The 23,709-nt window shown below is 38.4% G+C and overlaps 4 protein-coding genes across 9 annotated transcripts; 1 reads left to right on the forward strand and 3 right to left on the reverse strand.

The window, feature by feature from the left end:
* Window positions 1-665: 665 nt before the first annotated feature.
* Window positions 666-6,150, reverse strand: LOC124176104 (4-coumarate--CoA ligase 1-like). 2 transcript variants are annotated; one of them, XM_046556956.1, is made up of 7 exons: window positions 5,769-6,150; window positions 3,930-4,058; window positions 3,604-3,811; window positions 2,229-2,710; window positions 1,558-1,963; window positions 1,227-1,471; window positions 666-1,099 (listed from the first exon to the last, which is right to left on the reverse strand). In XM_046556956.1, exons 3-7 carry the CDS (start codon window positions 3,737-3,739, stop codon window positions 926-928), a joined length of 1,443 nt encoding a protein of 480 aa, XP_046412912.1. In that variant the 5' UTR covers window positions 3,740-3,811; window positions 3,930-4,058; window positions 5,769-6,150; the 3' UTR covers window positions 666-925. The 2 variants fall into 2 exon arrangements, with proteins under 2 accessions (XP_046412912.1, XP_046412911.1); XM_046556955.1 differs by lacking the exon at window positions 5,769-6,150 and adding an exon at window positions 4,155-4,280.
* Window positions 6,151-10,360: 4,210 nt separating this feature from the next.
* LOC124176106 (putative RNA polymerase II subunit B1 CTD phosphatase RPAP2) lies at window positions 10,361-13,059 on the reverse strand. 3 transcript variants are annotated; one of them, XM_046556957.1, is made up of 7 exons: window positions 12,829-13,059; window positions 12,504-12,599; window positions 12,308-12,434; window positions 11,241-12,212; window positions 10,988-11,154; window positions 10,739-10,915; window positions 10,361-10,644 (listed from the first exon to the last, which is right to left on the reverse strand). In XM_046556957.1, exons 2-7 carry the CDS (start codon window positions 12,557-12,559, stop codon window positions 10,473-10,475), a joined length of 1,671 nt encoding a protein of 556 aa, XP_046412913.1. In that variant the 5' UTR covers window positions 12,560-12,599; window positions 12,829-13,059; the 3' UTR covers window positions 10,361-10,472. The 3 variants fall into 3 exon arrangements, with proteins under 3 accessions (XP_046412913.1, XP_046412914.1, XP_046412915.1); XM_046556958.1 differs by having other exon boundaries at window positions 12,778-13,059; XM_046556959.1 differs by having other exon boundaries at window positions 12,320-12,434; window positions 12,504-13,057.
* A 139-nt stretch (window positions 13,060-13,198) lies between these two features.
* Window positions 13,199-20,214, forward strand: LOC124176103 (protein GPR107). Of its 2 annotated transcripts, none has more exons than XM_046556954.1 (10): window positions 13,199-13,415; window positions 13,550-13,660; window positions 14,194-14,333; window positions 14,449-14,594; window positions 16,179-16,411; window positions 16,571-16,704; window positions 16,987-17,254; window positions 17,414-17,686; window positions 17,947-18,119; window positions 18,282-20,214. In XM_046556954.1, exons 1-10 carry the CDS (start codon window positions 13,326-13,328, stop codon window positions 18,430-18,432), a joined length of 1,719 nt encoding a protein of 572 aa, XP_046412910.1. In that variant the 5' UTR covers window positions 13,199-13,325; the 3' UTR covers window positions 18,433-20,214. The 2 variants fall into 2 exon arrangements, with proteins under 2 accessions (XP_046412910.1, XP_046412909.1); XM_046556953.1 differs by having other exon boundaries at window positions 13,200-13,415; window positions 18,270-20,214.
* Window positions 18,633-23,480, reverse strand: LOC124176101 (negative elongation factor B). 2 transcript variants are annotated; one of them, XM_046556949.1, is made up of 8 exons: window positions 22,925-23,480; window positions 22,363-22,839; window positions 22,080-22,247; window positions 21,884-22,009; window positions 21,549-21,818; window positions 21,151-21,441; window positions 20,877-21,077; window positions 18,633-20,803 (listed from the first exon to the last, which is right to left on the reverse strand). In XM_046556949.1, the coding sequence occupies exons 1-8, from the start codon at window positions 23,045-23,047 to the stop codon at window positions 20,651-20,653; spliced, it is 1,809 nt and encodes a 602-aa protein (XP_046412905.1). In that variant the 5' UTR covers window positions 23,048-23,480; the 3' UTR covers window positions 18,633-20,650. The 2 variants fall into 2 exon arrangements, with proteins under 2 accessions (XP_046412905.1, XP_046412906.1); XM_046556950.1 differs by having other exon boundaries at window positions 22,363-22,846.
* Between the last annotated feature and the right edge of the window lie 229 nt (window positions 23,481-23,709).

Raw genomic sequence — 23,709 nt, forward strand, 5'->3', positions numbered from 1 at the left:
AAAATACGGCAGGGGTGGAGGTTATTTCTTTTTATGGAGAAATCTAACCATAGGTCTTTGGGTAAAACGTTTGTTAGTTGGGTGAAGTAAATTAGTTCGATGATATTTGAAGTCACCTACCTACTGCTTGTTGTTACTTGTGGTATGTTAGTACGTATTTACTCTCCTTCGTTGTATAATTGTCAGAAGCTATGAAAGCACTTTGTACAAGTAGACACGCTTTAAAAAGGGGAAAATTAATATAGTTCATGCGTTGTGTCAATTTATATCAAATGGAGTCAATTTTATAAGCCGAAGAGAGGAAAACAGCAAAAAAGTAGAAAAGGTACCGAAGCTGAACAGAAAATAAGTAATCTTCATCATATTGTTATTAATGGTAGAAATTACACTTTTTCTAATTGTAATATTATTGTCAGCGATTGAAATCACTATTAGTTATACCCTTTTTACATGTCACGATTTTTAGTATTTCGAGGTAAATTCATTTTAACCTGCTAATCTATTATTATTTTTCGAAACATTATCTACTCGTATTATTTCGTAATGAATTGTATAATCTCGTATTATTTTTTTGCAACATCGGTCTTAAGATTTCGAAATATACTACTGCGTTTAATAAACGATTATTTCCATAAATTTTATTTTTTATTTTCAAACATTTCTTTCGTTTCGGTGAATTGTTTATACGCAAAGCCCCACTATTCAGACAAGTGTATTAAAAAATACATATATCACTTCATTGAGCAATGCGAATTGATCACGGACTTTCAATAAGGGAAAAAAGGCAAAATCTGTTCATGTGTTACACAAAAATGGTGTATACCAAAAGCGAGGGGTCATTTCCCGCCCTTGGTACGTAATACACTAGCTTTAAGTGAGTTCAGATGGTTATAATCAGTCAATTTTCGACAGCTGCGGTCACATTTCAAGCCGCGGCTTCAGCTCTTAGCATATATCTTGCCAATTGTCGCAGTTTTTCACGTCGGATCTTCCCAGCCGGCGATTTCGGCATGTGTTCAAGGAACGAGACACCTCCACGAAGTTGTTTGTAATCTGAAAGTTCGGCGGCCACGAGGTCAACTAATTCCGCTTTAATGACCTGAAATATGTCAATTAAATTGTAATTATTCGACCTGATGCACGGTTATAGATCGATCGGTAGGTTCAAGCTACGGCGGCGATACGTGTATTCGAGAATCCTCAGAATTAGGTACACAATCACTCACCTCGTCGCTGATATTGTAGGAGTTCACTGTCGTGACCACAAAAGCCATAAGACGATCGTCGGCACCAGGACGAGGCTGGCCGACGACGGCGACTTCCTTGACTCTGGGATGAGTAAGCAGTAAGCTCTCGATTTCGGATGGATATATGTGATGATCATGATACTTGATCAACTCCTTCATTCTGTCGATGACAAAAATATTCCCATTTTCGTCGTAGTAACCGAGATCCCCGGAGTGGATCCATCCTGGATTACAGAATAAGACCAATATTTCGACATTAAACGACTGTACAAAGTATAATATTGCGAAAGAGGTTTGCAGTCCGACCAACCTTCCTTGTCAATGATCTTAGCTGTAGCTTCAGGATTTTTGTAATAAGAATTTATCATGAAGGCAGTCCTCAGCAACAATTCACCCTTTTCTCCGGTCCCTAATATGCGCCCTGAATCCGGATCGATCACCTTCACCTGGGCATTCTCAAGAATTTTCCCGCATGAGCCCTGGTCAGGCCTTGAGTTAGTCGGCTGAATTGCCAAGTAACCACCGAGCTCCGTCATTCCGTAAGCTCCGGTGATCTGGGCCTTAGGCAAGTGCTTGACTAGGGCTTCGTAGGACGTTGCGGATAACGGTGCCCCGGCATACATGAATCGATTCAGGGATGAAAGATCGTGTGTTTCCAACGCGTTGGATTTCACTAATTTGTTGATCATACTCGGAGACATGAAAACCCAGTTTACCTGGAAATAATAATATGCTATGTTCCAAGCGCGTAAAGAGGGCGACACGCATTATTTAAAGCGCTAGTGTGTGAAATTGAAAATCCTAGAGCTCATGCGCGAGCCTCGCCTGTCGCGCTGCTGTTCAGAAACGAGGCACTTTACGCATACTCGACAGGCTTCGCAAATCTAACTTTCCAAGCGTATGTTGGAAAAAGTTGTTATGCCGCTGACTCCGCCGTCGGAGATGCAAAAAATACTTAAACTACCAAGGTTCATGATTTACTTTGTACTTTTCCATCAAGGCGCATGCTGACTGCTCTTCGAAGGCCTTTACTATCAGTCTAGGAATTCCCAAGCATAGACTCATGAATGTAAAGTGCATCGCAGTGATCCAATCAAATATTCCAAAGTGCAGGCAAATTTTCCCGGCCATACCGAACTGTTCTGATGTTGCGCACGCTTGCATCAGGAGAGATGCGTGGCTTATCTCGGCAGCTTTTGACAAACCAGTTGTACCGGCGGAAAACATTATCGAAGCAGTTTCTCTCGAGGACTCGATCGGGGTACACTCAAAATTTCTGACTTGGTCGGCACTTGGTTCTGCAATTGCGCTCTCGAAGTCGAGGAAACCAGAAGATTGGCCAAAAACAATTATTTTTGGATCAATTTTTGCTGCTTTAACGGCCGCGGTAACAGCTGCGACTGCATTCTCACTGACAAATATCATTTTCGGTCCGAGGATGGTAAACCGGTGGTGAAAGTCCGCTGCAATAATAGTTCCATCTCTTGAATAGAAATTATACCCTGAGTTTTCGTGGGGCCGGGTAGACCACCAAACACTCACATATTTCACGCAATCAGCCAGGCTGACAATACAATTATTGTCAACCAACGTCACACAACCAGGCAGCCAGACTGACTGCGTAACACATGTGTGTGTTGGCGCATGCGTATCAGCCCACCCGGCTCCACGAAAACTCGCAGCATATTCATTATGGTTTTTGGAATCGTTGATTACGAACCTGATGTTAGATTTTTTAAATTCAAGATGGCGCATTCAATATCACTGACGAAAATTTGAAACTTGATCGAATCCGGTCATGAAACTCTATGCAGGGGGTTTCAGGGTCGCTAATTATAAATTTGAAAGCCAATTTTCAATGTTCAAGATTGTGAATCCAATATGGTGGACAAAAATTTCAAATTCGATCGAAAATGGTCAAAAAAAATGTATGCAGAGGTCTTCGAGGTCGCTGATTGGATCCGAGACCTTGATTTTTTTCAATCCGCTTTCAGATTCGTAATCAGTGAGCCCAATAACTTAAAATTGATGTAAAACATGTGTACGTTTAAAGGGATAATTGTCTCGGATGTGAATTACTCTTTGAATTAGAAATTTTTTTTTCAATCAATTTGTTTCTAACAATTACAATTTAAATTATATCGCAATAATTACTCTCGAATATTGAAAAGCTACTAGTATACTATCAGAAATAGCAAAAAATCGCCAAGAAATATGTTGAAAGGTTCTCTAAGTTCAAAAAAAATGTATACAAAATAGGTGAAAAGAATACTTGCCACTACGACAAAGGGTTGAAGGAATCGATCTAATGATAAACCATCAACACCATTATAATAATCATGTGTAAATCAATCACCTATTTCCAGCGAAGTACTCGAAAGACTAAAGGTAGCTCCGAGGTACAATGACGCAAAGTAGGGCAACGCAGCGTCCAAATGATGTTCGCTACAGATCGCGACGACGTCCCGTGGAAGCAAGCCCTGTGACCTCATCCACAGAGCGCACCTAACGCTTCGTTCTCTGACCTCTTTACATGCGTATACTTTACCGGTGGCGGTATCAATCTGAATCAGGGTATACAATCGCTATCTTTACTACGCTCGAACTAAATGTAACTCTAAACAATCAAACCAGCCACAACTTAGACTTTTCATTGCACATTTTGCAAGCCCACACATTTACCTGACTCGGCGCATCTGGATTACTTTCCAATTTATCCAGTACAAGCCTCCCAACATTGTTGTAATTAACGTTAAAGTGGACCTCGTCACCTTTCAATATGTTGTTTTCAATTCTGAATCCCGCACCATTCTAAAAACAAAATTTTGTATCAATGAACTATTTCGACTCTCTAAATAAGAAATCGAAAGTAACCCGCAAACATCGCTGCTAGCATTTGATACTTACTTGTATCTTCGTATTTTCAAAAAATTTATCGCGGGTCATTTTTGGTATTAAACATAAAATATGGATTGTTGTAGTGACTCGAACACACCGTCAATGAATTTTTCAATCACTAATAGACACAGCGTTCAAAGATTAGAAACCCGACTGCCTTTGACGTGAACTTTATTGGGACGAGAAGGAAATGGTGTATTCAACGTATTTATAACATCTAAACCACTGTATAATGGCATGAGTAAGGTGTTTGGGTTTTGATAATTAATTAGGACACCCGGCTGATGGAGGGAGGCGAGATACAGATAGTAGCGAGTGGAAAACACCACGAGAAATCCTAAATTACTGATGTCATTTGGTTCTTCTCGTCATCTATTCGGTATTGCCCAATGCAGTTTTACCGCGTCATGCAGTTGCGATCGCTGGAAGAGTTTAATCAAAGTTTTTATTGCCCTCAGCCGAGAGAGCACTTGTACTTTATACTGGTGAAATAATCGACTGTTACATTGCACAAGGCGGTTAAACCCATGTTGTTGAACATCAGTTACGCAATGTGTAAATTAGAGTTTTTGGAAAAGAATATTTTTTAATCTACATATTACACTAGAGTTGATGTACCCTAGCTTAATTATTTACAAAATAAAACACAATCATATTTAAATCTTGAGCTTCATGTACGAACAATAAGAACCCTTGCGCACTGACGACTTACTGGATCAAACTTTGATCGAATAATATTAAACAATAATTAGGAGAAAAGATTCGTTATCCGAATGCAAGCTTACTACTTCGCTTGCTACTCTCAAAGATTCGCATCATATTCTACTAGACGGACAGTTTGCAATGAAATTTGGAAGGAAAACTCGACGATTGGTTCGGATATATTTACACGTACCGAATATGCTTGACGTGAAAACGTGAAAAGTTACGTACTTTTGTTCGCAAACATTTTTGTAAATGCGGTCACCCTTCTCAATCCTTTTTATCTTTATCTCTTATTTTTTTTCCTTTTCTCTTGTGCTTGACATTCATATTCATAACAATTTGAGCATAACAATAATTATACAGAAATGAGTATCGAATATTCAAAATGGCGGATCCAGTATGGGGGACAAACAAAAACAACAAGAAGAAAGTTTATTGTGACGTACATGAAGTTTGTGTGAAAAATTGGCATTCGGATTATCATGGTAGATTGACAGAAAGTGCTTTTGATCGTTGAAAAGTACAAATTTCGACCATTTCTTTGCGCGTGCTATTTTTCAATTAATAAATAAATTTCATATTCTCTCTAGACTTGGAAATGCCTCAGGGACCACCTGGAATCAAAGAACTCGGCAGCTGTTGCTAAAAAAAAAAGTGATTTTATAAATAAAAAAGCTGCAAAGAAGAGATGGCGCGAATCAAAGGGTCAAGGCAAGGACCGATTCGTCGCACGCTCAGACCGACCTCGGCACAACATGTCGAGCATTGAATTCAGGGATGCTAAACCAAACTATAGCTCTGCTCCCCGCAGCGCTTCCGCCTTGACGACCGTCGAGGGCAGTTAGTTTCAGGTTTACACATGGGTATGCCCATATATGTGTACATGTACATAGGTAGACGCGAAACGATGATAATTACTGGGTATTTCTGCTGGATGCTTGTCAGCTGACTGCTTCGTCAGTTTCCACTCGAATTGCAGCCCGGTGTTGCGCGCCGTTGATCACTGACTGGCTGTTCACGACCATCAGGGACGTACGTATTCACGCTGCGTGTGTTCTAGAGCAAAGTCCGAACCGAAGTGAGTTTCGGCCTTCCGGGCCTCACGGAAAGTGCAGCAGCGCCGTTTTGACTGGCGAAGCATAGTTTTTCAAATATTGGACGGTTGAATTTTTCTCTACTCTTCGTCAGCTGTGTGCTCGATTGCAGCATTTACTTTCGAACTGTAGTAATTTCGGATAGCTGAATGCACGATACAATTGCCGTTCCATAAATCCGAACCCGTCCGTATTAAGGTCGAAAAACTAACCGATTTTTAAGAATTTTTTTCACGCGGATAACTGATTTATCAAGCGATCGGATTATTGAAAGTTTATTAAGTGTATGTTAAACTTGTTTTGCATAAATTTTTATTGAAAAATGTTTTAAATTTACAGAGATATGGGCCTTGACTTAACGACTATCAAAAAAATTTCCCCTCCGTTGTGGCATTGATATCTCAGTGAAGGGTTATACGAAAATAAAACACACAATTTTATCAATATCTATACTGTATATCAATAGCCGATTTCAAAATTTTTTTGAATTACTATTTCCACAAACAGTTCGAAAAACCGGCCTTAAGAATAAAAAAAAATTTAAGTCCTCCCCATTTTGTATGTATTACAAGCTTGACTTCCACGAACCTTTTGCAACAATATTGAATTTGTGGTTTGAATCGACTACTCTGGCCAGATTTCCAGAAATATCGTTTCTCGAGTTCACAGACGCGAGGGCACCGCCAGGCTCGCCAGATTAAAAAAAATCCTCAACGTCGAGGTCACTGATTCACGATTGTTTTCACGAGCTAGCTTAATATGTACACGTGAATGTGCGCCTTCGGAGGTGGAAAGAATAATTGTCATCAATTTTACATCCACCACACTGCACCGAGTTTAGAACAGACGTGTTGCGGTATATTATTGAAACAATTAGTTATCGGGGTGAGAATGATAACAATGCATGAAACGAACGTTTTGACGATATTTTATATCGTAATACTAAACTGCAGATGTGTGGAATACTCATATGTAGGGCGTACTCCACTCTAAGAATCTATAATTTCCGGAAAATTCTATAGGAAATCATTGAAGAGCGTCCGTAATAAATATTGCAATAAATAGATATGAATGTGCATAAGTTTGAAAATTGGCAACAAAACGTACGTTTCGAGTCTTATCCCTGGGAATCACGGCATCTGTGCAAATTTTACGCCAGTGATTGAGCAGTGTGATCGAGTATTACGTAGAAATTTCCAATACCGAAATATACGTTCGTATTATTGCTCAAGGATAGGCAGTTTATCATTCTCGCACGTTCGACGCTAACGATAAGTGTCACGGGACTTAGCGCGACTCGCGGAAGCCGTGATAAAAGCCGAATCGGTGTAAGGTTGGCGACTCCGTAAGGGTTAAAACCCTCTTGTCAGCTGCCAAAACCAGCTCCATCTCGTTCTGCTTCCGGAGGAAAGGTATGCTAACGATGAGTAATGAAAATCGCCAAGTTTCTTCACGTCACGCGATGCGTATTGTGTAATTCAACGCATGTACGTAGGTATCCTGCGAAACGCTTTTTCTTCTTTTTACAAGTGACTGTTCGAAAATCCCTTCACGTAGTTCAACGATATATCTTGGATATATACCAACCCATTATCGGAAATTACGAACGATTCATAAACTTTTCGACTATTTCGAGCTATCGTAAAAATGTATCTTTTCAATTGGTAAAATTGCAGTAATCTTTACGGAAGGCATCGACAGACGAAGACTGCTGTGATTTGGAAATTACGATCTCTTCAAACCTTTTCGTACATGATCCGTGTACTTTAAAATCAAGTCTATATTTCAGGTTGGATTCGCAAGATTGCTGCTCTGGAATTTCATGCCAAATGCCTTTCGAATAGCATCGATGAATTATACTCAACTTATTGAAATTACGAGGTATTCTAATCCGTGAAGAGTGCAAATGCGCACGCGATAAGCTTCGGTTGCTGATTAAAATTTCGAGAAAAAACTCACCTTCTTTGCGCGAAGAGAGAAAATGACACAACTTTAATTAAAAGATTTAAGGAATTACCATTATCTCCTTGGCCCTTCGCCACTAGAGTTTATTTTTTATTTCAATTATACACCATCAGAGGAATTGGGGAAGAAATTTTCAATCTCTGGCATCACAGACGCAACAGAATAGATGAAAAAATAACGAAGCATTTCATGTCCACGGCACCCAAAACTTCTACTTGCGACAATCATAAATGAGGGGTGAAAATCTATTACAAACCTTAAGAGTCCGTATTTCCTATGTTTTAATCAGTGAATATTATGACCGTCGGAAATAAAATGGCTGGCTTAACAAGATCTGTGATATTACGCGTAACGACATCGTTATCTTTTTCAGTGATTACAAAATTAATACGATTCCAAAAATAGTCCGTATTGAGTTACAGTAGAACTAGGTGTTGATGAATTCTGTGTATTCTACTCGACTATCGTGAAATAGATCTTTCAACTCGCCATTTACGAAATATCCGGTATAACTGATTGATTATTTAATAAGTTATTGTGCATGAATTTGGAGCAAATAACAAGACCAGAGAGGTTGGGATTCCAGATTTGAAATACAGAAAACTAAGATTCATGGTTTTCTTGAATCAGAAACTCGAAAAAGTTTCAATTTAGGGTAACAGATTGGACCTTCTCCGTGACACATTATACCGTATACGGTATCCCTATACACAGAGACGCATTGGTTATTGGACTTGTCTACAGTTGCAGAAGTTTAGATTTACCAACTTTTCTTGCAGAGAATTGCGACTTGTTATAGCTTACAGCCAGCCACGCGTCCGTATGCACCCGCAGTCACATACATCCGCCCTCCTTGTCGCGTACCGGCACTTTGAGAAGAAAAATTATCGAACGCTCCCGCTAACATATTTCAATTTCGTACTACCCAATTTCCAAGAAAACTAGAGAAGTAAAACTACCGCGGGACTAGGCGTACCTTCAATACACAGAGTCTAATGTAATATCGGCCAGGAGTGCGATTGACGCAGCCAATTTTATCTGAAACCTGCTCAAGCGGCTCTCTTTTATATACACAAGGGTCGGGCGGCCAATGGCTGTTATTGTGGAAAAAAAAACGAGAAAAAAACCCACTCGAAATCCGTTATGTTGCTTACATCTTTCCCGCTGAGGATTTAGGGTTGTACCTAGAAATAAAAAAAAGTTCGATAATTCAGCGTCATATCGCATGAGGCAAGTTAGGCAGAAATCGCACTTAATCGAAAACTTAGAATACTTCAAAAGCACTGAGTTACAGTAACCTTTGCACTCTATCAATTAGACAGATTACCGTAGCTTATTTAAAGAGCCAGCTTAATCCATTCGCGTATTTGTACGTGAAGTACGGTGTACAATTTTGATTTACGTGTTTTACAATTTTCTCGAGATATACTGCATATTAAATAATTTGGTGTACGGCATTGAGCAAACCGTGTCCAACCACCGATGTTTGAGGATCCCGAGTCTGATGGACAGCCACGGCATAATGTGCCCTGGTAAAAATACGGCAACGGTAAAGGAACCTACCCGAGTCCGTGATCCAAGCTTTGGATCATTCACCAGGGTTATTTGGTTAGGCACTACATAAACCATTTCTAACCAATTAACAGAGGGGTTCCCTTGAAATGTGCTTTTAATTCATTTGAATCGTCGAATTTTGTTTCACACTCACAATCAGGACGAAAAACTCACAGTATCACGGCTTCACCAGCGAGGTAATGAATTTTTATGATAATTCGTTCAGTTCCGACCCTTCCGACTATCGATCTCTATACTGAACTCTATAAAGGTGTTCTGTATCATCCACAGCTTTCTTGATGCATCAGTGGTGTTATCGACTGTCAGTATATAGGGTAAGTATTGATCGATTGCAGACACTCGATTTCAATCGAAAATCAGTTGCAAACAAGAACCTATCTCGTATCAGGGGCATCATCGGAAGAGGCTTTTACATTGGATGTAAGGACTCTGAGCTCTCTCGCTTCTCTCAAACTCTTCTTTGTACCGACTGGTAGCGACTAATCTCATTAACCAACCAGGAACAAGTCTGCATTAGATGGTGCTCTCTCTCTCTCTAAAAAAAAAAAAAAAACTCCGTATATGTAAACTGAGTGGAATAACTGTTGCTAAACAGCTGGAGAGACTTTACATTTATGATTACGCTCTCCATGGGTCATAGAGTTATACCATGGGTACTATAGAAGCTTGTAGCCATTCTTTGGTAAAGTCAAAACGTTACAGCTGGAAGGGATGTCCTGCATCGAACGAGGTTTCATTATCTCTTTCACAGTCATCTCCATCACCAAACTAGCTTCTCCTTGTCCTCACATTCACAGCATTCTCTTCTCTTTTTACTTAAGGTGTTGCGAATTTCCGTGAAATACGGTTTACGTATTGTGAAACACGTGACAAAAATTCACTTTTATTATTTTATTTCGCATGCACGCTTGCGTGGTATCACAGAAACCAGAATCATACATTTTATATCTCTGAAGATCTGTCAGCGTCAGGAGAAATCGAATTATCGTTATTTTTTTGGAAAATTCTTATTGCTAACTAACTGGATGTCTGTTGCCACCGCTACCAGCGTGTCCAAGTCACTAGGCTCCAAATTATAAGACATTAGAATCATAGTTATATACTTTGACGCTCGGTCTGTACCCAGTAGAAACCTCAACCTGGGCTCGGAGGTGCTCAACCTGCGATAAATTTAAAGACAAATGCACTGTCTTCTAACAAATTTAACTTATGAAATGATAAATACGATTACTCAATAGTTCATCTGCTACTCACAGTCTTATAAAAATAAGGCCAAGAAGGTTCCATTCCGCAGGCTTAGGGATAACATTGCTAGCCGATAACGAAAAGGTGTTTACAAGAGCTTTCACCGTTTTTCCACACCCGTTAGTGCTGATACATCCATCAACAGCAAACTCGCCTCCAGCCAAGGTACGCACCATTTCTGGCAACCTAAAATATTATACAAGCGTTAATGCGAGCTTTCATTTGGAATATCTAATCTCAATGCAGAACCATCATTACACTTTATCAAGTTTCTCCAAAATTATACGTCTCCTGAGTGTTCTAGGCTCACGCTCTCCAAGCATTGGCATGAATGTACTGGAATCACCTTCCTCATTAGCAACTGCGTTACCTGATGGTGGTTTTGTTGCATCTATCAAAGTTTGGCCTTGGTAAAATGCTCGTACCTACGAGAAATAGACTACTAGTAGATTTGAATTGGATAAAGACAATTTGTTGCTGACAAATGACAGTACATCCAATCCTATTATACCTTGACCTCTATTTGGGCACTTGCTTCTTTCAGCACACTGTAATCTGGTAGAGGTTTTAAATCGCGTTTACTATCTTCCTCGTCAGTGTCTTCATCTACTTGGCATGAATCGATTTTTTGGCATAGTTCAACATATTTCTTTTGGAATTTACTGTCCTTTGTATGTTTCGTAATTTCATCTATTTTTTGCTGCTTCAACCACACATCTCCCGACAACAGAGCCAAGGAATCCAAAGTAAGCCACTCTTGTAAATAATGTTTGATACGTTCAACAAACCAGCTTGAATCCACCTTACTTTTCCTGACATCTTGTTTGCCATGTACTTTGCGCGTTTTATCTTGTTTTGCATTTACTTTGGAAATGTTGTTTATGCTTGATCGAACATCTTGTTCAACCGCCAAAGTATCACATTTATTACTTTGGCGTGCAACTGGTTCTGCGGGTTTGTGAAGATTGGCTATTTCTTTAGCACTTACATCCCCTTCAACGATTTCGGTGCCTGATTTATTTATGGAATTATCAGGTACATTATTTATAGTATTTTCAATCGCATTATTACTCTCTGTTGATGGTAATTTGTCAGACACGATAGCTTTATCAGTTTGTTTCATTTCGCATGAATCAACAGAGACGTTTTCTCGTCCCAGGTAAACTTCATCGCCTGGAGTACTTTTTTTAATTAATCCAGTGGGAGGTAGCAGCTGGAAGCAAGGCTTTTCTTTCGGATTTCTCAGCCACAGTGGGCTGGTGAGCATTTGTTCAAGAATGTAATTTGTTGCTCCATAACAGTTATTGCTGCAGAAATTTTTTCTGCGACTTACATCATAAACCTTATTATTGCGAGTCGATATGTGATATTTTTGATTTATATTCAATTTCAATGGATTGTCGCACAGAGCATAACCACACCGTCTCAATATAGCTCTTTCTTCAACTACGTCGTCCATGTGACATCGATTGATATGCTCCAGCTGTAGAAGAAAATATTTCATAGTTTAAACAGTGTATACAATATAAATTAACAACGAAAGTGGTATTTCATTAATATTGCCGAATCTTGAGCAACCATTCGTCTTACATTTTCCAAAAGCCAAGTTTGGTCGACTGCATCATCTATCAACCGTTCTACAATTGCTAAAGCTCTCGCATCACACTGCCGTTTCTTAGTCAGAGCCAGCTGCAGTTGTTCCTTGCTGGAAATAAAACGAAACTTAAATGTTTTACTTACTACCCAGTAAACTTGCAAAATATCAATTTCCTACCTCATTTTCATTTTTGTTCTGCTCCCATCGTTACGTTTCCTCGACGTTGATGTCATCGTTGTGTTTTAATGTTTCAATGATTTATACCTGTAATATCTGGGACAACAAGGGCGAATTAGCGTGAAAAACAATTATATTTAGGTTACGCTAGGTGAGATTAGGGTCGGTTTTATCGATGACAAGGTTGTACATGCAATTATAGTTTGATAAGATTCCACCAACAGCCTGACAATTGATTCAGGAATATTTGCGATACATTATTAACAGATACTACATTTGGATGCTACAGAGAAATCTCGAGGAAATTTGAATCGCTCCTTCTAACCTGTCAAACCGACAGCTCGGGTCTTGGTATAAGCCAACCATACAAGTTGTTAAAAATGAGTGTGGTGCACATGGAGCATTAAAGGTGGTGGTGCAGTCATGGAGTCTAGATAGAAAGAGAACGATCTTAACGAAGAAACGGCCGAAAATGTGGAGAAATAATTTCTACACTGGAGGCGCTGCCGTTGATAATATCAGGTTTTTTTTTTAAATTTAATAAGAGAATGCCGTGATCACGTGATTCAAGGAGCAGAAAAAGCAAAAAAATAAAAAAATAAATAAATAAACAAATCAAACACACTGACGCCACCCATGTCGAGCGAGTGTAACTAGAAGTTCCATCCGCATTCGACATCTTATACCATTTTCCAATTCCCTGCCGAACCAGCTTCTGCTGCTTCTGCTCGCCGTGCGAACTTGCGGGGCGAGGTGTTTCGTGTGTCAAGTGGCAATGTTCCCCGATACGTGAAGTAACGTTACAATATAAATATTTGAAAAATGTATTCAAAATACGTGATTGTTTCGTGCATAGTTGTGCTCACCTTAGCTTCGCTGACTCAGGCGAGGATTCACAAGCTTGAGATAAGGGTGCGTTGACGAATTATATTTTTTTTCAGGAATCTTTATACGCGTACTAGACACGCGCGTGTGTTGTACGTACAGTAGTACCGTCTCATCGGTGAAACATTCCAAAGGAAAATAATCAATTTCCTTTATTGCAGAACGACGTCAGAGCTTACATCGCTCTCAGCACATTCGGATTTTACGAAGGAGGCACTTTGCGCGTAAACTTGACTAATTTTAAGGTGGAACAGGGCGCCGAGGATGCAGTGGTAGGTTTGACGTTTAACCCTCGATTTACCTGGCATACGTACACCTGGTGTACGTATACACATACATATGTACATTCACCCAGCAATATTCATTCCATCACCGACGCTTCACCTTTTCCGTATAACTGTATGGTGAGATGAGCTGTCGTTAACATTCAGAGGAAAATGAGTATTTTTTTATACTTTGACATATACTAGTAAATCGTTTCTTCTTCCCAACTTTTATCGAACCTGTTCCATCAGGTTGCAATATCACGTAGATGTGAACGCAGGAAACTTATCATTTATTCCCAACATTGATAATGTTTTTACATCTTATGAATTTGGTATCTAATGTGGGAGATGTAAGGTTTTTCCAAGATTATACGCTTTGCATTCCGACAAATGTGATTGCATAAGCATGTTTGCTTGTAACATTATGAATACGAGTATTGTACTCAGTGCCCGATCATCTGATAAATTGTATTACGTGCCTATTTATTACAGGACAATACTAAATGCAACTGCGATTTATAACACTATAACTATTTCAGTTCGGATTCAGCTTGGAACGAACTCTCAGCGATGTTAGTAATTCGTACACAGAAAATCAACGAGAAAAATGTCCATTACTAGATGAAACAGCCCAGCTGAATGAGGCTGTTTATTTTAAAATGGATTTGAGGCATTCGATGTAAGTATAATTAACAAGGAATGAAAAACATACAGTGCAGTCCAAGCTTCGTTAAATCAGTATTAACGTGGGAAATTCATAGTTTTAATTTTTGCTCCATAACAAATATTTACAGAATGAACGTAACCTGCAAGAAAGACTTGAATCTGATATCCATTCACCCGAGTGAAGATGTGGTACAGGTTCGATTAAAGAGAAACGCAGAACGATTACAGGATACGGCCTCTTCTCCAAGAATAGACCATGCCATGTCAGATTTTGGTAAGTGTCATTTCAATTGTTCATGTAATGTGGTTCGTGTCGCAGATGTCGACGTTTTTACATTATTCCACAAGTTCTGTGATATTGGATTAGAGTAACAACTAACATCTTGTATCATCGAAAGCATTTTCAGTAGTGATGAAATATAATTGAAAAAAAGAAAGAACTTTTAAGTATTACTACAACACTACTGGCAGAGGTGCCACCAATGATTTATTCCTCAAGAATTTGTAGCTAAAATTAAATTACATACGAGTATGGTAGTAGCTGCGTGAGCCTACAGGTGAAAAAGTCATACCGGACACAAAACTGATACATTCGACCATGTAGACTACGAATTGATACAACTATTAATTGGGTTAGTTCTAAAAAAATAAATAAATGATAACAAGAAGTGATCTAAATTTGTGTTTGCTCCCAGACGTCTCATAAATTCAAAAAAAAAAAAATACACAGAGAAAATGATGATACCTAGTGTATGTAATATTCATTTTTCATGCATAAACATCGTGATATTTAGCTCTATAAATACGTACCGTTTACATTACGAATAATTTGTAAGGAGTTTCATAATGGACACAGAAAATGGAATTCAAAATACTAAGAAATAAGATGTCAAATCGAATAAGTATTCCAGATTCCTTGCACTCTAAATAACGTACAACTGTGATTTGGACATTTAAAATTTTTATAGCGAATCTTAGTCATACCTTTTGTTTGGAACCAAGAGGAAAGAAAGATAAAAAAGAAAAGTAATGAGAAAAAAATTAGTGTTTAAAGTATCATGAAGTATATTTGAAATTGGTTTATTATTTCTGTCCATAGAGTGGATACACTTTTTTTTAGCAACTCAGGGTCTTTTCGTACACAACATTGAAAGAAACGTAGTAAAAATTCAAGTTGGTCCAATATGTCTGTTGGCAGTGTTCCAGTACATTGTGTTTTATTCTGATGCATCCAAGTATTTATTTTACAGTGCACAACTGTATCATAAACAGCTGCCTATTCACAAATTTATAGCGTTATGTTTATCAAGACCGCTGAACCTATTTCATCCAACTTGCTGATCAAACGTAGTTTTGTGCTTCAGAAGTATTCCATCCGTCTCTTGAGATTCCAATCGTTCAAAACTCAGCCCGCTTTGGTATATCTCTGAAAATGTACTATGAATTTAATAAGCTTAGAGTCTTGACCACAAGTGATGGAAACTTTGGACTTATTGTTAGTCATTGTTTTTAACCATGCTTCCATTGATATGAAAAATAGAGGCCATTAACAACAATTGGTCGCCCATTTCTCTTAGGAATTTATAAATAAATTTTGGCGCAAACTGGTCAATTGGTCAAATATTTCAAGCCTTTCTGTTGAGATGTAACAACAGCAACATTACATCACAATTTAATGTTATTTTCAAAGATACACCATTTGGAACTGACAATAAATAAATATTGCCAATAGATCAGAATATTTTTCTAGATTCAAACTATTTTTCACCCATAAATCTATCAGTAGAAAAACTGCAGATAATTTGTTCAGATTCGTTTTTAAATGATTTTAATGTTATATTTATTATTATTACAAAAGGTAAGAGGTCTGTGCAATCCTACAATCCACCATCGATGAAAAGCGGCTGTCCAAGGTCAGAAATACCAATCCATTTTAAGAACGCAACAAGCACTGGATTAAGTAAAGTCAAGTATTACAGCACAAGTTTTTACGTGAATGTGATGAATCAAAGTAATGAAGGCCTCTATAACTTGTACTTCCACAACTGCAGAAACTATGATGATAAAACAAATATGCCTGTGGACTTTACGGTAACTACATTTTTCCGACCCAGAATAAACAATATTTTCAAATACGAGTATCATTATTCTGTATATTTTATTTATAAGCGAACTTTGATTTCGCCCACTGAATTGGTGAATTGGGTTTAACCAGATGATCACCTTACGAATATAATTTTATTTTTAAAGTTGCAAATCAAAGAGGATAACCACGGTAATTTCTTGAGTGCTGGTGAGATGCCACTACCTGCACTCTACTTCATGATGGCTCTTCTATTCTTTTTGTCTGGATGTTTCTGGGTCTTCATTCTCAAGAGAAGCAAGTGCGTGGATAATACAAGTATATTCGTTTTATTCAAGTATTTCAGTCCAGCAAACTTCAACTATTCAACTTGAGGTATCTCGTATGTAGGATTAGTGATGTTTGATTTGCGAAAGAAGTAACTTTTCCTCACAGGACCCCGTTAACTATAGTATCGCCGCTTCGAGTGCTCTGTTTGGAGTCAATTCCTGATTATTTCCATCTCATTTACTCCAGCTTCGATCAACCGAGATCCACTTTAACCGTTTCATTGCAAAAATAGTTAACGATAATTTATTTTCAGACACCCGGTGTTCAAGATTCACTACCTGATGGCGGTGCTGGTATACCTGAAATCTCTGTCTCTGCTTTTTCACGGCATAAATTTTCACTTCATTGAAACAAAAGGAGAACATGTTGCAGCTTGGGCAATTCTCTACTATATTACGCATCTACTGAAAGGAGCTGTTCTCTTCATCACCATCGTTCTAGTCGGTACTGGATGGGATTTTATAAAACATATACTCTCGGACAAGGATAAAAAATTGTTCATGATTGTCATACCACTGCAGGTATACTATACAACCTCTGTCAATGTATAATTAAGTATGAGCTGAGCAGTCTTGACATCAAACGTATTTTTGAAAATTTGAACATTTTATTTTTAATATTGCAACATAGTACGAAGAATCTCGTTCTAAGATCCGTATTTCTTTTCTTTTTGTGCCCAGGTTCTGGCGAATGTTGCAGAAATTATAATCGAGGAAAGCGAAGAAGGAGACATTGAACATCAGAAATGGCGCGACGTATTTATTCTCGTTGATCTTCTCTGCTGCGGAGCAATCTTGTTCCCGGTTGTATGGAGCATAAGACACCTTCAAGAGGCTGCCCGCACCGATGGCAAAGCAGCCATAAATTTGCGGAAGCTCAAATTATTCCGACATTTTTATATTATGATCGTTTGCTACATATATTTCACCAGAATTATCGTCTACTTATTGAGGGTGTGTACATGCACGATTTACAGTGCACGAATATATTACATTCATATGTCCGAACTGTAGAAAATAGATATTGTTCTGCAACAAATTATCTAATTAGAATGAACCATATTCTTTACGATTTAGACTTCTGGACGGAATTGGTGGCGCAAACTCAGCAATTTCATTACAAAAAACCTTTTCTTATTCTCATTCTCTGAATTTTATTTTTTAATCTACAAAAACGGTAACTTGACTGATGTTTTCGTTCATGGTGTCCACAGATCACTGTTCCGTTCCAATACGAATGGCTTGACGAGATGTTTAGAGAAATGGCGACGTATGTATTTTTTGTCCTCACTGGATACAAGTTTCGTCCTGCTTCAGCAAATCCATATTTCACCATTGCCAATGAGGATTTGCCTGGTGACGATAATGATGACGAAATGGATGTGGTGTAAGTCATTCTTCATGATGATATATTCCTTTGTTTGTTCTTTCAATTGATTAATTTCTGTTCATACTGGTGTGAAACAGGTGCACCCCTTGTTTTCTTTTTACTTTCAAGTTTTTCGTTTTCGGTCTTTTTTTAACATGACAAGTACAGTCTATTCTCTAGCATTTCTGGAAGAAGCGGTGCTACCGAGGGTCTCAATAAGATCAACAAAGGGACGACGTTAGCAAAGTCGACGCCGTGCAATGTTGTTGGGACTCGAGAAGAGATGGACAATCTGCTCAGCAAGAGAGAGTCGTCACACGAATACGACTGAAGAAGCTAAAAGACATATGAATTACTTAGGAATATATGGGTGATAACAAGCCTAGAGTGGTTATGTTATTTAGGGGTGGTTAGCAATGAGATTATGCTGGGTCTGAGATATACCTATGAAATGACAAATCTATCCTCAGTCGATAGATATTTACACGTGGAAAATTGCGTTTCGTTGCTTGCTACAATTTTGAGATATGCTTATTAGATAAGAATTTCATTCGGCGGATGTTTGCAGGAGAGAGCGGCACAAAATGTTTCCTGCAAGTGATTTTTTCGTTACTAAAGTAGCAGTGATATTTTACTTGTGTATGTAACGTAATATCATCACTGAGGTACAATTTGTTCTTTAATATACTGTAATAAACATTCGTTTCGATTTAAAATCGCTTAATTGTGACAACTATCGATAGATTAGTTCAACTCATCGCATATGATAAATTTTCTCACAAATTATTTAATACTCAGTACAAAATATATTGCGTCATTTGATGACAGAGCCATGTAATTCGATTAAACGTTTCACATCACATTTCAATGGATTAAAAAACTTTTAAAAATTATGGAGTCATTTTACCATGGGAATAATTGGACTTTATGTCCTTGTTACATAATGTACTATTCTTACTTATAAGAATTATTTACAGTAGTTATTAATGACTTTTTATCTTTGGACACGCACGCACGTGTTCATCCACGTACATCGTAGAGATTTAGTTATTATTTACTACGGGTTGCATGGCAGTGGCTGTTAATAGTGAAAACTACATAAAGTTAGTTCTACAATTTTTCCTTATTACTTATGTAGGATGTGAAACTTTGCCAAATGGCAAATTCGTTGCAGTGAATATAAGTATACCTAAATATACAGTTTTAAGGCATTTAGAGAGACATACATTTCCATTTTCCCTTTGATGTTTTATTTACGATTAATCTGCCCTCAGTAGAAAATATTTGCATCCACATATCTAATTGCAATTATAATGTACATGACAACTGATATGTAGAGGATAAACGCTCTGAATTTGTTTGCAATTTAGGTAATGTTTTTAATGTACTGTATAGCAACCTCGATTTAGTCAAAGTTGGAAATGTTGGTAATCAAACAAGCATGTCATGATATTCTTCACAGCGCTTACAGATTTCCGTGGACATGATTGATACAGAGTAACTCTCCATTTCTACGTTAAAAATAATATAATGAAACTAATATTGAGAAATCCAATTTTAGTAGCGGAAAGAAGAAAATAAATTGAAAATATAGGTATGTAACATGACTTGATACAGTTAGGGAGTGCAAAAACCTCAGTAACTTTAATTGGAATAGAAAATATGTACAATATTTCTGTTCGATTTAGTCGCACGTTTGGTCGTAAAAAGTAACGTTATATCGAAAATAAATTTGCACCTGATAACATTGGGTTTGCTGCTTATAATTTTAGCGTATCAAGGGTTGAGCCCAATATTTGCAGTCCGATATTAATAATTTCGGATTATCGAAGAACCATTGTGACAACTATAATTTAACTGAATAGACAATTGGTATACATTGAAATTACCTCGAAACCCTTTCTTCTTTATTCCATAGTAATGACGTTGAAATATAAGACATGGGGCAGACAAATTTTTGAATGAATCGAATATTTTTGTGAACGTTCAACTGTTTTATTTTCTGTTATGTTCAACGCATATAAGTGTAAATTGCGAAATGTAGGTGATAACTATTCTCATCACAACTTGATGCACGCAATGAAAATTGTGAAATAAAATTGTTTTCTAATTATTTTGATAACCCACGTTATTTCTGACAGTTGATGATACATTTGTGATCATATTCAATTTTCAGTGGGGGAAAAGAGGGATTCCGTGATTAAAGGCAAAGGGTGATACGCAAAACAGTTTCATTTTGGCCTTAAATCATACGGATACGCAAGGTGACGTACCATATCATGGGTCAGACATGGTACCATTAAAAAAATATGTACGATGTATTTGTACACGCTACAAGTGTTGTTTCCACATTAGTGATATCCTTGAAGGAAGTCATTGGAAGTAAATAATAAAAATGCCTATCATCCATTGAAAACACATCTGAATCAAGGTGCTTCTTAATACATTCTATTCTGATATTGAATTGCGATACATTCTAATTTGTGTATAATGATAAAACTCTAAATACGTCGCATACCCCGTAAAATCCTATTGTCGATGTAAAATAGTTAACGAGGCCCAGGTGTAGGGACAACATCTAGTGGTGAATCAGGGCATTCAAGTGTATCCATAGAAGTTGACGATATCAAAAGATCTTCTGTTGATTGGCTGCCAATTTTTTCTCGGAGAGATTGATAGAGACTATGCACAGCTTCGTTGTGCTGTAAATTATAATAGTTTTATAAATAAGTGACATTGACGTTAACGATGAAACTCCAGTAACGCGAGACCTACCTGGCTATTGGGTTGCAAGGCTTTCATCAGGGAATGTAATCGTGCCGGAGGAAGTTTGGGATGAATGTACCATAAAAGTTTCAAAAGGTGTCGCGTAACATTGTCCCTTGTTAATCCTGCCAGGAAGAACTCGTCGAATATGACGGTGCAAAATGATTCACCGGAAAACTCATCAGCCATATTTAAGATCAGCAGAGATACCTTTACCAGCAGCAGATTGATTATTTCGTTGTAACAGTCAGGTGCAACATATTCTCGACACTTGTCAACTCACCAGAGTGTGTAAAAATGGATCCTCAAAAGCGCGATGCGCCTGGCAATTTGGTAGCGTTGCCAAGACCCGCATTAAGCCTCTCGCATCACCTCGAGCTCTTCCGCTACTCCCACTTCCACCTCCGCCAACATATAAAGCGTGATACATGGATAAAACAGCTGCAACTCCAGAAAGTTGAGCGTAAGCTTGACACGCGTCTGGAGGTGGTCCAGAGTGCTCAATAATAGCGATAGCACTTTCTCTTTCATCTGGTGGGAGCTTTCCATTCAATTGTCTTATCTGGTCATCTACCTATTTTGAAAGGAGTTAATTTGTTACGGCAGTTTGGTAATACTAAGGTTTCAGTTGCAAAATTAGTATGGAGTCAAGGAAAATCGTATATCAAGTATCAGACCAACCATGAGAGACATAAGTGCTGGCAGAAACTTCGTCACAACTTGACTGTCAAGTTTCGGCTCTTTAAAATCTTGGGAGTCGATCATTTGCCAGGCTGACAAGCCCAGGGCCAGCATTCTCAGAAGTAGAACAAGGACAGCGTTATCCCGTGGCAGAGCTTCCCCGTTAATTAGATGAAGAGCTATTTTTATTGCGCTACTAGCTAGAAAATTCACGGCGTATGGGTCACACAGTGTCATACTGAGATCCCCAAGTACTTGCTCCTGGCCTCTCTGTGCAAAAAAATTATCCATTTTTATTGGTCGTTGCTTGAAATTATAGTTTCTTGCTATCGTACCTTGATGCTATCAAGAAATCCTTGTAGTTCTCGAGACCTTTTCACATCCACGTTTTTCTCCCTGATGCAAGCATCCAAGCACCAAGTAAACTTGTGGCATGGATCTACAGATATTATATCTTGAACCTAGAGACCAATTATCAGTTGTTTCACTAATTTGAAGAGAAATTGATACAATGATATTTTTGATTCAAACCTCTAGATCATGCAGTGCCATCAACAACTCAGCCCGAAGAGTACAGTAATGGATATTCTTAGTTCGTAAAAAAAGAGTCCTGAGAAACTGGAGCACCATGTCGTAAAGTTTCACGCTGTGACCTATCATGTGTGCCAGCTTCTGTACCACTTCTCCTTGTCTCCTCACCTTCGAATTAGACCAAGATTTGTTCAAGTCAACTTGGGGAATGTTAGGAAGCAGGTTCGAACTGAATAGCTGATAATAAACGTATTGGTTCGAATTAAACACAATCAGAACTAACCTTGGGCGATGGTGAAAAAAATAAGGCATTCAGGTTCCGATGATCGAACAAAACTTGTTCCTTTTCAATGATGTAGCGACTGAAGAGAGGCGATACCTCGTCTCCGAAAAGACTTTGATTGTCCTTCCAGATCTGTCGTTTCACCTCCGTGTCAGCGTCATTGTAAAGTTCCTTTTCCCTAACCAGTACTCGTAGGTATTTGTCATCGATATGAGGGGTATTTCTTAAAATACACATAACGACTGGCCTGAGCGCGGCAACTCTAACGGCAGGAAAGCTCTTGGCCAACAGATCCTTAAGCCTACGGTCGCTTCCCCCCTTTTCCCCTCGCTCAGCCCCAATCTCGGCTATCCGCTTCACAAGTTTTTCTCTAAGCTCTTCTAATACTGAGGCGTGAAAGTCCAGCCTTCTGACGCCGTGGAGGTCCAATAGCGGTAACATTGGACGTAACGAAGGCAATAGAATACCATTTTCTAACTGGAATCTTCGGATTAGTAAGTATACTCATGCCAAGATTGTAATCGCTTGATTTAACCAGTCAACAATAGCGCCGAGTATTTACCTGGAACTCCTCAATGGCTTTCAGGGGATCGGTGCAACTGGTCAGAGCATCTCTGAGAAACACTTGGCCTGGAACTCCGAGATCCTCTAATCCCGTACCCTCCGTACTTTTGGTCGCACTCATTTTCACAGCCCACAAATATACGGTGTTTCCATCAAGGGACAGCGGTTCTTTATTCAAACCGACTTAACCTAACCTATCCTAACCTAAATAAATACAGAACTGTTCAAACCTGAGCGTTGAACCACGTTTGAAGGTTGTACATTGGCGGCTGGCAGGACAACAACAATTGTTTACAACAGTAGAATTATGAATGACTAGTCTTTCTTCTTTTCAAGATTGTTGTGTCGTCTTCTTGTTGAATATAAAATTCGTATCAATACCGAAAAATTAGAAATCGGTATTACCGGGTATTTTACTGAAAGTATCGCAGTTTTATATACATATGTTACGGAAATGAAAGGCCTATAAGGCGTCTAGCATTCACCAACAAATAAGCATCTCAATAGACATGGAAATTATTTATCTGATCCGACGCACTATAGTTGACTATAGTCTAGTCATATTATACTATACCTCTACAATTGTCAGTCAAATTCAAACTTGTGACGCTAAATTTAAAAGCCGCGACACTTTTTATGATTGTTCGTAGCGTTGCTGGTAATCGTGTGAAAAATGATATGCTAAAAAGATGAATCAGCTCGATTGCGCGCCCATTTATAGTAAATTTTGACCGCGTATTTTTGATCTCGCTCCTGTCTTTGATTCTCCTAGTATATTTGGCA

The sequence above is a fragment of the Neodiprion fabricii genome, chromosome 2, assembly GCF_021155785.1.
Source record: "Neodiprion fabricii isolate iyNeoFabr1 chromosome 2, iyNeoFabr1.1, whole genome shotgun sequence".
Taxonomy (NCBI): Eukaryota; Metazoa; Arthropoda; class Insecta; order Hymenoptera; family Diprionidae; genus Neodiprion; species Neodiprion fabricii.

Bases quoted from the DNA above. Each gene is read 5' to 3' on its own strand.
- LOC124176101 (XM_046556949.1), bottom strand. From the start codon at position 23,047: ATGAGTGCGACCAAAAGTACGGAGGGTACGGGATTAGAGGATCTCGGA. The intron at 21,819-21,883 runs GTACGATAGCAA...TTTTTTGCACAG, and splicing joins GATTTCTTGATAGCATCAAG to AGAGGCCAGGAGCAAGTACT. The intron at 21,442-21,548 runs GTTGGTCTGATA...CTTTCAAAATAG, and splicing joins CAGCACTTATGTCTCTCATG to GTAGATGACCAGATAAGACA.
- LOC124176103 (XM_046556953.1), top strand. From the start codon at position 13,326: ATGTATTCAAAATACGTGATTGTTTCGTGCATAGTTGTGCTCACCTTA. The intron at 13,661-14,193 runs GTAGGTTTGACG...TAACTATTTCAG, and splicing joins AGGGCGCCGAGGATGCAGTG to TTCGGATTCAGCTTGGAACG. The intron at 14,595-16,178 runs GTAAGTGTCATT...TTATTACAAAAG, and splicing joins CCATGCCATGTCAGATTTTG to GTAAGAGGTCTGTGCAATCC.
- LOC124176106 (XM_046556957.1), bottom strand. From the start codon at position 12,559: ATGACATCAACGTCGAGGAAACGTAACGATGGGAGCAGAACAAAAATG. The intron at 11,155-11,240 runs GTATAATAGGAT...TATTTCTCGTAG, and splicing joins GTGCCCAAATAGAGGTCAAG to GTACGAGCATTTTACCAAGG. The intron at 10,645-10,738 runs GTGAGTAGCAGA...AATTTATCGCAG, and splicing joins GGCCTTATTTTTATAAGACT to GTTGAGCACCTCCGAGCCCA.
- LOC124176104 (XM_046556955.1), bottom strand. From the start codon at position 4,193: ATGACCCGCGATAAATTTTTTGAAAATACGAAGATACAA. The intron at 3,812-3,929 runs GTAAATGTGTGG...ACCCTGATTCAG, and splicing joins ATCCAGATGCGCCGAGTCAG to ATTGATACCGCCACCGGTAA. The intron at 1,472-1,557 runs GTTGGTCGGACT...TCTGTAATCCAG, and splicing joins TAAGATCATTGACAAGGAAG to GATGGATCCACTCCGGGGAT.